The sequence below is a fragment of the Hyla sarda genome, unplaced genomic scaffold, assembly GCF_029499605.1.
Source record: "Hyla sarda isolate aHylSar1 unplaced genomic scaffold, aHylSar1.hap1 scaffold_18, whole genome shotgun sequence".
In the NCBI taxonomy this organism is placed as follows: Eukaryota; Metazoa; Chordata; class Amphibia; order Anura; family Hylidae; genus Hyla; species Hyla sarda.
Window position 1 is genome coordinate 879,307 of NW_026608445.1, and position 13,256 is coordinate 892,562.

At 41.8% G+C, this 13,256-nt stretch overlaps 1 protein-coding gene across 1 annotated transcript; it reads left to right on the forward strand.

Annotated features, from left to right (window-relative positions):
* Window positions 1-11,045: 11,045 nt before the first annotated feature.
* Window positions 11,046-11,987, forward strand: LOC130313973 (olfactory receptor 5V1-like). Its single transcript, XM_056552707.1, has one exon. It carries the CDS (start codon window positions 11,046-11,048, stop codon window positions 11,985-11,987), a length of 942 nt encoding a protein of 313 aa, XP_056408682.1.
* The last annotated feature ends 1,269 nt before the right edge of the window (window positions 11,988-13,256 follow it).

The following is a 13,256-nucleotide window of genomic DNA, read 5'->3' on the forward strand; positions in this document are numbered from 1 at the left end:
TAATAATGGTCGCTTATATAGATAAAAACATGAACAAAAACTAAATTTAACCAGAGAGAACATTTTGTCAATAATTCACTGGAATCTAAATTCTGATGAGGTAATATAATTTGCTTACAAAACAAGTAAAGGGGAAGAAAAGACATATATCAAAATATAGACTGAATAAAAGGCATCAATATTGGTATAAATATTTTTTAAATATATATTTATTGTGGGGTCTTTTTCGTGGCATTAAAACTAAGTTTTAATGAGGGCTTTATTTTTATGCTCTAAAGTCTGTTCAATGGTTGCTCAGTGGGTTTTATCGCCTTTATTCTGAGAATTGGGTAGTCTGTAAGTGCATCATGTCATAGTATACGCAGAGTCTGTGTCCTATAGACTTTAATAGAAATTGACTGTGTACAAATGACATTTCTCAGATGAAGTAGTGAACACTCCCATTTCCTTTGGTATTTTTATATCCTAGGAACAAGGACTATGCATACACATTAATTCACCACTTTAGTCTATAGCTTTAGGTGATACAGTATATCCCATCAGTGCCTTTTTAGCATTGGAACCAAGGCTACATGCCACATGTCTTAAGAGGGGTACTCAGGTGGAAAACATATATATTTTTTAATCAACTGGTGCCAGAAAGATATACAGATTTGTAAATTACTTCTTTAAAAAAATCTTAATTTTTCCAGTATTATTAGCTGCTGTATACTACAGAGGAAGTTCTTTTCTTTTTGAATTTCTTTTCAGTCTGACCACAGTGCACTCTGCTGACACCTCTGTCCATGTCAGGAACTGTCCAGAGCAGGATAGGTTTGCTATGGGAATTTGCTCCTGCTCTAGACAGTTCCTGACATGGACAGAGGTGTCAGCAGAGAGCATTGTGGTCAGATAAAGAACAAATTCAAAAAGAAAAGAACTTTCTCTGTAGTATACAGCTGCTGATAAGTACTGGAAGGATTAAGATTTTTAAAATTGAAGTAATTTACAAATCTGCATAACTTTCTGGCACCAGTTGATTAAAGAGAACCCTTTAAAACTGGTGCCCCAGTATCTACATCCTCCACCTCCACAAGTGCCTTATGGTATTTTAAATATCGCTTGTATTTAACAGTATGACTTAATGAGTATAATGTAGATAATAAGGTGTATGCATGGCCATTTAATTTTATTACATTTTTAAGGGTGTATTCACACGTACAGTATTCTGCGCATACAGGTGAAACTTGAAAAATGTGAATATCGTGCAAAAGTTAATTGCATTTTATTAATGCAACTTAAAAGGAAAAGAACCATGAAGTGCTCCAAAATCTCCTGGCAGAAGGTGGTGTTGACCCTGGATTTAATGAAGCACAGTGAACCAACACCAGCAGATGACATGGCTCCCCAAATCATAGTAATTGGGGGGGGGGGGCTTTGGGGTTTTTATGAGCTGTAAGCCATAATCATCACAATTATGACAAATCACGGTTTGAACTATCTTGCTTTATATGTAACAAGTCTCTCTCATATATTAGTTTCACCTTTTAAGTTGCATTACTGAAATAAATGAACTATTTCATATTTCATGCTGCAGAGTTCAATGTAGACTAAATGACTGAACACAGTTCAAGTGTGCAGCTTCAAATCGTGCACATCAAATATGCACCGGATACAGTACATGTGAATAGACCTTAACAGTAACATTTTTGTGTCAGATGTTAAGAGTATGAAAAGACATGTTGTGTATATTTTTCCCTTTTAGTGATTTGCTTTACATACAAATTAAATGTATATAAAGTTTTTATATATATATATATATATATATATTTATTGTTTTTAACCCCTTGAGGACTCAGCCCATTTTCACCTTAAAGGGGTACTCCGGTGGAAAATGAACTGGTGCCAGAAAGTTAAACAGATTTGTATATTTCTTCTATTAAAAAATCTTAATCCTGCATGTACTTATCAGCACCTGTATACTACAGAGGAAATTATTTTCTTTTTGAATTTCTTTTCTGTCTGACCACAGTGCTCTCTGCTGACACCTCTGTATGTGTCAGGATCTGTCCAGAGCTCTGGACAGTTCCTCACATGGACAGAGGTGTCAACAGAGAGCACTGTGGACAGACAGAAAATAAATCTGAAAAGAATTTCCTCTGTAGTATACAGCTGCTAATAAGTACTGAAAGGATTAAAAAAAAAATATAGAATTAATTTACAAATCTGTTTAACTTTCTGAAGCAAGCTGACTTAAAAAGACCTTAAAAAAAACTGTTTTCCACTGGAGTACCTCATGAAGAAAGTTTGTTAGCCCTTTAGGTGTTTCACAGGAATAGCAGCAAAGTGGAGGAGAATAATCAAAATCTAAATTTCTTACATAAACATGTTCTTGTAGCCCCATTTTGTTCATTTTTACAAGGGGTATAAGGAAAAAAAGCCCCCCAAAATTTGGAACCGAATTTTCTCTCGAATATGGCAACATGGCTCAAGAGGGAAAGCGCAACTGTGATTTTGGAGAATTAATTTTGCTTTCATGGTTTTTGGGGGGCATGTTGTATTTAGAAAGCCCCCATGGTGCCAGAACCACATGGCACACACACTATTTGGGAAACTACACCCCTCAAGGAACATAACAAGGGGTAAAATGTAGGAAGTAAAAATGAAAAAAAAATAAGATTTTTAACACTAAAATGCTGGTCTTAACCAAAATTATTCATTTTCACATAAGGTGATATTGGAAAAAGGCCCCCAAAATTTAAATCACAATTTCTCCTGAGTAAGGAAATACCACATGTGTGGATGTAAAGTGCTCTGCTGCCGCACAACAGGTCTCAGAACAGAAGGAGCGCCATTGGGCTTTTGGAGAGTGAATTTTGCTGTGATGGTTTTGGGGGGCATGTCGCATTTAGGAAGCCCCCATGGTGCCAGAACAGCAAAATAAACCACACATGGCACATTATTTGAGAAACTACACCCCTCAAGGAATGTAACAAGGGGTAAAGTGAGCCATAACACCTTACAGGTGATTGACAAACTTTCATTAAAGTGGAACATGAAAATGAAAAATTTGATTTTTTTTTCACTAAAATGCTGGTTACCCCAAATTTTTCATTTTCACAAGGGGTAATAGGAATAAAATCCCCCCCAAAATTTGCAACCCCGTTTCTCTAGTAAGGAAATACCTCATATGTGGATGTAAAGTGCTATGTGTGTGCACTAGAGGGCTCAGAAGGGAAGGAGCAACAATGGGCTTTTGGAGAGCAAATTTTGCTGAAATGGTTTTTGGGGGGCATGTCGCATTTAGGAAGCCTCCATGGTGCCAGAACAGCAAAAAACTGCCCACATGGCACATTATTTGGGAAACTACACCCCTCAAGGAACATAACAATGGGTACAGTGAGCCTTTACACCCCACCCCGGTTTTTGACAAATTTTCCCTAAAGTTGGACTTGAAAATGAATTTTTTTTTATGTTTTTTTAACTAAAATGCTGTTTTACCCCAAATTTTTCATTTTCACAAGGGGTAATCGTAGAAAAAGTCCCCCACAATTTGTAAACCCATTTACTCTGAGTATGGATATACAGTGGTCCCTCAACATACGATGGTAATTCGTTCCAAACGACCCATCGTTTGTCGAATCCATCGTATGTTGAGGGTTTCGTGCAATGTAAAGTATAGGAAGCTGTACTCACCTGTCCCCGCCGCTCCGTACCAGGTCCTCACCACTCCCGATGCTGTCCCAGGGGCTCCCGATGCTGTCCCGCTGCTCCGGTGTCTTCTTCACAATCCTCTGGCTTCTTCCGCATCTTCTGCAGGGTCTGGGCCTCGCTTTCTGGTGACGTTATTACGCTGCTGCACCGGCGTGGCGTGCGTAGTGACGTAATAACGACGCCGGAAAGCGAGGTCCGGACCCTGGAGAAGATGCAGGAATAGGTAAGCTAACCTCCCCGGAATGCTTAAACTGCTATCCAACAGCAGCTTAAGCAGTTTGCGCTGTCGGATAGCTGTTAATGCGATGGCCCCGACATATAAAAGCATCATATGTCGATGCTGACATCGACATGCAATGGCCTTTGAGAGGCCATCGTATGTCGATTTTATCATATGTCGGGGCCATCGCATGTCGGGGGGTTACTGTACTTATATTAGCATGATCTATGGTGATACAAGGTGCTCAACCCCAAGTGCAGTTGTGCACCTACATTGGAGTATGGATATATCCCATATGGGGAAGTAAAGTGCTCTGCAGGTGCACTACAGGGTTCAGAAGAGAAGGAGTGCCATTGGGCTTTTGGAGAGAGAATTTGGTTGGAATGGAAGTCAGAGGCCATGTGTGTTTTACAAAGCCCCTGTGCTGCTAGAACAGTGGACCCCCCCCCCCCCCCACATGTGACCCCCATTTCAGAAACTACACCCCTCAGGGAATGTAATAAGGGGTGCAGTGAGCATTTACACCCCATTGGTGTTTGACAGATCTTTGGAACAGTGAGCATGCTGGGAGTTGTAGTTTTCCAAGATCTGGAGTGCCACAGTTTAGAGATTCCAAACTGGGCTCCTCCAGTTCTTTCAGAGGCCACTTACCCAGATCTTAGCCGCTGAATTACTGTGCCACCATCAGCCGCCACATGACATCATGATTGCTGCCGCATGACGTCAGGATCATCATCACCTGGAGCAGGTAAGCTGCTCCTCCCACCATTCCCTAGCTCTGCCCGGACGCCAATGGGGAAGTTTACTTCTGTGATCGGTCGGTCACTTCTGCCACTTCACTCCTATCCCTTAGGGTGATCAGTGCGGTCTCGGACAGCACCGATCACCCTTATTTTGCGGGTCACAGGAGACCCGTATGACTCGGAAACACCACAAATGGCCGTCTGAATTGATCAGCGATTTGCGGCAGGTGTCGCCAACACGGGGGGGATCTCAGGAGCCCCCTCGGCGATATCACAGGATACCTGCTGAATGATATCAGCAGGCCTCCCGTTCCGGTCTCCGCCCGACGAGTGGCAGGGACCGGAAAACCGCAGGGCGGAACAGGTCCACCTGTACGCCCTGCATCCTTAACTGGTTAAGTACCTTTAACTTTCTTTAGTTCCTATAAGTTTATTTCTAAGGTAATGATGAGGTAACTATTAACATTGGGTGCGAATATTCGCATTTCGGATTTTTATTGTGAATATCGCAAATTCGCGAATATATTCGGTATATATTCGAAATTATGAATATTAACTTTTCTCCGCATATGCGCATATTCACATATGTGAATATGCGCATATTCGCATATGTGAATATGCACATATGTGCATATTTGCATATGTGAATATTTGCATTTTCCTTCTTTTCACTTGTGGGCCAATTAGAATGATGCAAATACACTTGTCAGAGGTTATCAACAACATTCATAGCAACCAATAGAAAAGTTGCCCACCCCCTCACTGTTTTCTTCCTCGAATACGCAAATATGCGAATATGCGAATATTCACATATGTGAATATGCAATTATATAGAATACGCTAAATTTACGAATATAGGACGAATATTCATCTATATATCCACGAAATATCGCAAATTCGAATATGGGCAATGCCACTCATCCCTAGTAACTATTACTTTTTCACATATTTATAACTATGATATAATATTTTTACACAACTTTAGTGCCTGCACAGGCATTATCAATGGAGAGAATTATTATGGTTCTTGAGGTTGTGTTCACATGTTTGGTTAGTTAATTGCAATTGTTGAATACAAAGCCAGGAATGGATTTAAAAAGAGAGGAAGTCTCAGTATACGGATCGCATCTGACAAGGCTGTGCATGTTGTGCTCTGGTGAGGTAAGGGTTACAGGCCCGAACCAGCTCTTGAGGAGAGGTATTTGAATCCTCTTCAGCCTTCTGTCTGTTCTATGGTTGGTATAAACCTGTCTAGTTTTGTATCTGTTTTGGGAACTTGTATCTTGGCTTGTATTCACACCTGTTTTTAATTCCAGTCTGTCTATCCATCACCTGTGAACCCTGATCTAGTTAGTATTTTGACCCACATCCAGACCTATTTATATTTTGAATTCCTCCATAGTTGGAGTTTGGTTTTGATGTTAGCCCTGTGTTATCCAGTTACTGTCTATCCTGATCTATATAGTGTCTGACTTTAGTTGCCTGTCTACTATTTTCATTCCTGATTAATCTTGCAGCTATATATTTTCTGTAATCCAAGTGCACATTCTCACACATCGCATATATATATATATATATATATATATATATATATATTGCTTTGGTTCTGAGGCTGTTGTCAGTACACTACACTGTATATACCAGCCGCTGTGTTTCCCTGATATATGTTCACTATTTTGAATTCCTGTCATTATTTAGTATCCTGGTTCTATGTCTGTTTTTTAGTATGTAACTTTTTTATATCCTGACCTGTATCCCCCAACCTTGTACAGTTCTGTTTATTGTTTTTACTAGAGATGGGCTAATTGAAGCTGACAAAGTCGAATTTGTACTGACTTTTATAAAAAATTAAAAAAAACGTAATGAATTGCTTCATTCACTACATTTTGTGTGAGCAAGTGGGCTAAAAAGGCGGCTACATGGGTTAAAGGAGATATCCAATAGTGAAAAATCTGAAAATAAGTACCTGCCACAGGTTAGACCTTGACTCCATGATGCCACCGCACTTTTCATTATATGTCTGCCCCATCCCGTTTGTATGCTATGCCACTGTGAATATAGCAGCACTTCCTGGTTATGGAGCCTGAGCTCCCATCATCCTCTTCACTCTGAAAAAAATGACTTCCTCTCAAGTTTGTAACATAATGTACACCCCCCAAAGCCTGCCCATATCACGCCCTACTGTGCTAAATCTCTGCCCTTCTTATTGCTCACCAATCACAGCACTCACATATTGAACCAATCACAGCACTCACATATTGAACCAATCACAGCACTCCTGCTTGAGCCTGAATGAGGACGTACACAGCTCCTCCTCCTCCCCTGTTTACACAGGACCTAATTTATCATGGGGAGGTTTCAAGTTTGCACAGGGAAAGCACTGAGCAGGGGGGGGGGGGGGGGACTCCTGAAAGACATGCTGGGAGTTGTAGTCCCTGTTATGTGTGTGTATGCCAGTGTTTCCCAACCAGGGAATGCTGGTAGTAGTAGTTTTGCAACATCTGGAGGCATCCTGGTTGGGAAACACTGGTGTAACATGATGTGTATGCTGAATAGGCTAGATACAGTGTTTCCCAACCAGTGTGCCTCCAGCTGTTGCAAATCTACAACTCCCAGCATGCCCAAAGTCTGTCAGGGCATGCTGGGAGTTGTAGTTTTGCAACAGCTGGAGGCACACTGGTTTGGAAACACTAGCATAAACGCACATAACAGGGACTACAACTCCCAGCATGTCATTCAGGAGTCCCCCCTCACACATATAAATCATCCCCAGTATGAGATTTATTCCCCTGCAGTCTGTACATTCCCAGCCTGTGTATTATGTCTCCTCACACGTCCGCCCTCCCCCCATGCAAACTTGAAACCTCCCCATGATAAGTTAGGTCCGGTGTAAACAGAGCTGGGGGGGGGGGAGGAGCTGTGTACGTCCTCATTCTCACCCTCACACTTCTCCTGGCTTACAGCATGGCACCCACGTGACCAGGCTCAAGCAGGACTGCTGTGATTGGTTCAATGTGTGAGTGCTGTGATTGGTGAGCACTCACATATTGAGAACTATGAGGAAAGGAATGACGAGCTGACCACAGGCTGTAGAAGAAGTGTAGGTCGAGATGCTGGATTATGCAGCGCTTCCTGTCTAGAGAGAAATCACTGAAAAAGGTACTTTCCCTTCCAGATGGGTTATGTGAGTATATTACAAAGTTATATAACTTTTTAAACTGTTGCTAACTGTATAGAATTTTTCACCATTGGACTACTCCTTTAAGGAAGTTTGGGAAGGCAGGTAGTCGGAATCACCCTGAATTACATGGCGGCTTGCAGCCTACCAGCAGCCAGCCATCCCTGTGATGTCACAGCCCTATATCTTCAGCAGCCATTGCCGAAGACGGGCATTTCCGAGAGCAGAGACTGTGTGTGCGCACTAATCACCGTTACTGACAATACAGAACTTTACAGTGGCGAATCCATTCACCTCAAGCCCGCATTCGTTCTGGCTAGAGAGAGAGCAAACACTGTGTGGTCACTAATCAGCATTACTGACAATACAGAACAGCACAGGGGAAATCCATTGACCTCAAGTCCTCATCACTGCAGGCAGGCAGGGAGAGTTTAGAAGTCGTTTCATAGTCTTCCAATTGAGATCACTCCCCATTCAAAGACTGCAAGCAACCATAGTGCATCGAGACTCTGTCATTGCGCCGCTCTGCAGCAGTGGTTTTAATAGCGATGCCTGTAATCTGCATGTCTTACTGAATAACAGTATTATTTCCCTACCCCAGCATACTCCCTATGCATGTTATGGCAAGGCAAAGTGTTCTACACCCATATTGAGTCTCTCTGTAGCCTGGAAATAGCCAGTCTAGGACTATTCAGATGGTCTTCAGCTCTTGTACCAAGCATTTGCATCCAGGTGGCCCTCATGGAGGCCACTTAGGCACTCAGGTAATTTTTATTTTTCATATAATTTTTTTGTCTTTATTACGTTTTTTTCATGCTCGTTTAAAGGGGGGTACTGTAACGATTGCACCTGGCTAGGCTTTACGTGTCATGCTTCAGTTAGGTAAGAGTTACGGGCCCAGACCAGTCAGCTACTGAGGAGGGATATTCGAATCCTTCTCAGTCTTCTAGCCTCACTCAGGATTTTTAGTTCTATTCGGCTTAGCTCTAATTTTAAACCTTTTTTTTCCTGTTCATTTTTGTAGTTTTGTAGCATTGGCTCTGTTATTCTGATCCATTTGTGTAGCTTTTAGCCTTGTCTTGTTTTTTAGTTATCTGTCTGTCCTATTGTCGGTTTAACCCTGTCTAGTTTTATATCAGTTTTGTAAACGTGTATTTTGGCTTGTATTCACACCTGATTTTGTGTCTAGTCTGTATATCCAGTACCTGTGAATCCTGATCTATTTAGTAATTTGAACCGTATTTAGACCCATTTGTATTTTGAATTCCTCCATAGTTGTAGTTTGGTTTTGATGTTAGCCCCGTATTATCCAGTTCCTTTCTATCCTGATCTATTTAGTGCCTGACTTTAGTTGCTTTTCTACTCTTTTCATTCCTGGTTAATCTTGCTGCTATATATTTCCTGTAATCCAGTTAAGAGCCATTCTCATACCTGGTGTACATATTGCTTTAGTTCTAAGGCTGTTGTCTGTACACTATACAGTGATCCCCCGACCTACGATGGCCCCAACATATGATAATTTTAACATACGATGGCCTCTCAGAAGTCATTGCATGTTGAAGGCAGCATCAACATATGATGCATTTGTATGTCACTCACCTGTCTTCGACGTTCCGGATCGTCCTCTTCAGGCTCCGCTGCATGGCCGTCACTCTCCTTTGTCGTCATCACGTCGCCGCGCATGCCGTACCGTCATCAAATAGGAGCGGCGTGCGCAGCGACATGATGACAGCGATGGAGAGCGACGATCCAGGGCAGCAGTGATGAGTGACAGGACACGTGAGTATAACTTTCTATATTATTATTACATGGATCCCTCAACATACGCTGGATTCAAGTAACGATGGTTCATTTGGAACGAATTACCATCATATGTTGAGGGACGACTGTATCCCTGATACCTGTTCACTACTTTGCATTCCTGTCATTACTAAGTATCCTGGATCACTGTCTGTTTGTTAGTTTGTAACCTTCTATATCCTGACCTGTATCCCTCACCTCGTACAGTTCTGTATATTGGTACAGCTCATACCTGTGTCTTTAGCATTCCGTTAGCTTTGCCTTATGTTTATCTGACCTCCTGCCTGTTCATTAACCATTTTTGTGCCTGCCTTTCTGTACCTTGTAGTCTTTCTTTTGCTTAGTGTATTGGTGTTTTGAGCTATTCTGGTTTGATCTGGCTTGTCTGACATTACTTCATTAGTTAGGGACTGGCTCCAAGTTGTGAAATCATCTCCTAGGACTATTATGCAGGTTGCAAGTAGGCAGGGAAAGGGGATCTGGGTAGGCTCAGGGCGCACTATTCCCTGCCCAATGTGACACTCAGTCTTTCCTTTATACATGTCCTCCACTTATGATCTGTTCCTGGCTTTCTATTCCTCAGGAGTTAGGAGGCCTAGCCAGTCTAGGTATGGGATTTGTTTTATCTTCAGCACACTTGATGCAACTGATGATGCAAATTCTATGGGGCTTTCAGAAATTGGCCCTCTAATTCAGCTCAGAAATCAGCTCTGAGTTGATGTAGACTTTCACTACAAATTAAACATGCTAGGAGAAGTAATTGGAGAAGAAGAATTGTAGTAAATTCGGTGATTGTCTGGTCACGCTTCTTACCATGAAACAATGTTCCCTCAATAAGAAGTCCTTTCCCCTTGGCAGGTGCATGCTCCCTCTATTATAAGTCCTTCCCCCTGGGCAAGTGCAGGTTCAGTAAACAAATTGGTTTACTTATCTGTGCACAGAGTTTCATATATTCTCCCTAAAGTGTAAACAGAACTTGTTGATAACATCTAGATGTGGTCACTGTATTCAATGTTAAAACATACCTGTAATGTCAAGTGACTTTTTAGGATAAGCTGCTCTGTGTGTGTATACATGAGAAGCAGCAGTATTTCTGGCCATTATAACTTATATATGGCATTTAACCTTAGATTGCTACCCTGCAGGCTAAACCTTTGATTTGCACTTCTCTTAGAGCTGGTGGGCTGAGCCCCCCCCCCTTCCAGAGGCTTGTTTTGCTTGTCTTGCAGACACAGGACAAAACTGAGCTGGTCTTCAGAGAAGAATATTTTAGCAGCATGATGACAGGAGAAGTAAGTATAAATATAATGCAAAGCTTCTTATATTTGCTTGTTCTTTTGATCTGTGCAAAGTAAACTATTTACCAATATTGTGCAACATTTTTTTTTAAATCAGAAATATGGTAACTTACATGGAGAAATCAAACCAAACAAATCCAACAGGGTTCATTCTACTAGGCCTATCTACTGTTCCTCACCTTCAGTATTTGTGTTTCCTTCTATTTTTGGTGATGTTTATGATCACAATTTCAGGGAACCTTTTACTTATTATTGTGTTGAGAATAAACCCAGCCTTACACATCCCTATGTACTTCTTCCTGGGTAATCTCTCTTTTATTGACATCTGCTTCTCTTCCACGATTGTTCCCATAATTCTTATTAATACTCTATCTAAGGACAGGAGTATTTCACTATTGGGCTGTGGATTTCAGATGTTCTTCTCATTAGTACTTGGAGCAACAGAGTGTATTATACTTTCAGTCATGGCCTATGATAGGTTTGCAGCCATTTGTAGGCCATTACATTATAACATTATCATGAATAAGATGATGTGTGTGTGTTTAGCTCTAACATCATGGAGCGTGAGCATAGTAAATGCCCTCATACATGTGCCACTCACTTTCCAATTACCCTTTTGTGGGTCTCGTGATGTCAACAATTTCTTTTGTGAAGTGCCTCCTTTTTTAAGATTGTCCTGCAAAGATCCTTGGCTGAATGAGATAGCAATGTATATAGCAACCGTAATCATTGCTGTCTGTGCTTTCTCTTTGACTTTAATTTCATATGTACATATAATCTCTACCATTATGAAGATTCACTCTTCACAAGGAAGACAAAAAGCTTTTTCCACATGCACATCCCACCTCACTGTTGTAACCCTTTACTATGGGACCATCATGTCTGTGTATCTTCAACCTCGATCTTCTTACTCTCTGGAGACAAACAAGACTGTGTCTGTTCTTTATACAGTAGTCACTCCAATGTTGAATCCTATTATCTACAGCATTAGAAATAAGGATGTTAAGAATACTTTATTAAATAATCTAAAAGGAGAAAACAAACAACCTAAATAAGAAAACAGTGTGTGTTGCGGGGATGGGGGTCCCATGACAAAGATCTTAATGGGCTTATACTGAGTGCAATGTTATTTCAATTCATGTCAAATGGAACTGGTGCTGTACCCAAATTGGTCAAAATTTTTGCATCTGGGTGGTGAGTGCGTGTGTAGAATTTTCCTTATAACAGAAACTGTATTGCAAGAAATGTGGATGGGAATTTATCACGATGACTTTTCCCAACCCATAAGCCATTTCCCTATCCCCATGCTTGCTAACAAAGAACTCCCTCTGAACAAGGAAGCCCTGCACAGGATACATAGTTACATAGTCCCTAAGGTTTAAAAAAGACAAAAGTCAGTCAAGTTCAACATATAACCATACTGTGTTGATCCAGGGGAAGGCAAATAAACCCTATGAGACAGATACCAATCTCCCCATAACAGATAAAAAAAAAAAAATCCTTACTCCAATATGTCCATCAGAATAAACCCTGGATCAACATTCTGTCCCTATACATCTAGTATTTATACAGTGACCCCCCCGACCTACGTTGGCCTCGACATATGATGAAATCGACATACGATGGCCTCTTAGAGGCCATCGCATGTCGATGTCAGCATCGACATACGATGCTTTTTTATGTCGGGGCCATCGCATTAAGTGCTATCCGGCAGCGCTAAATGCTTAAGCTGCTGCCGAATAGCAGCTTAATGTTCCCCGTGGGGTGCGGTAAGTATTACTTATCCCTCCACAATGCTCCGGGGTGCCCTCCGGGTCCCACGCTGGTCTTCCGGTGTCTTCTCGGCCCTCTCCGATGACGTCAATACGCTCCTGCGCACGTCATCCAATAGGAATGGTGTACGCAGCGGCGAAATGACTTCGCTACGCAGGCCCAGTAAGGCCTTTGAGGAAGATAGCAGAGGACCGGAGAAGACAGCAGAGGATCGGAGAAGACAGTGGAGCACCGGAGAAGACAGCGGAGAGCCCAGCGGATGCCCGGGGACACCATCTCGAGCGGCGGGGACAGGTGAGTACAGCTTCCTATACTTTACATTGCACGAATCCCTCAACATACGATGGATTCCACAAACGATGGCTCGTTTGGAACGAATTACCATCGTATGTTGAGGGACCACTGTAACTTGTAGCATTATCTTTTTCCAGAAAAACAACTACGAGTCGACGAGCGCATGCGCAGTATACTTGCACACATCGCGACCGCTCCCCCTGCTCCCTGAGCTATTCTGAGAGCAGCCAGGATGTGTGCGAGTATACTGTGCATGT

Bases quoted from the DNA above. Each gene is read 5' to 3' on its own strand.
- LOC130313973 (XM_056552707.1), top strand. From the start codon at position 11,046: ATGGAGAAATCAAACCAAACAAATCCAACAGGGTTCATTCTACTAGGC.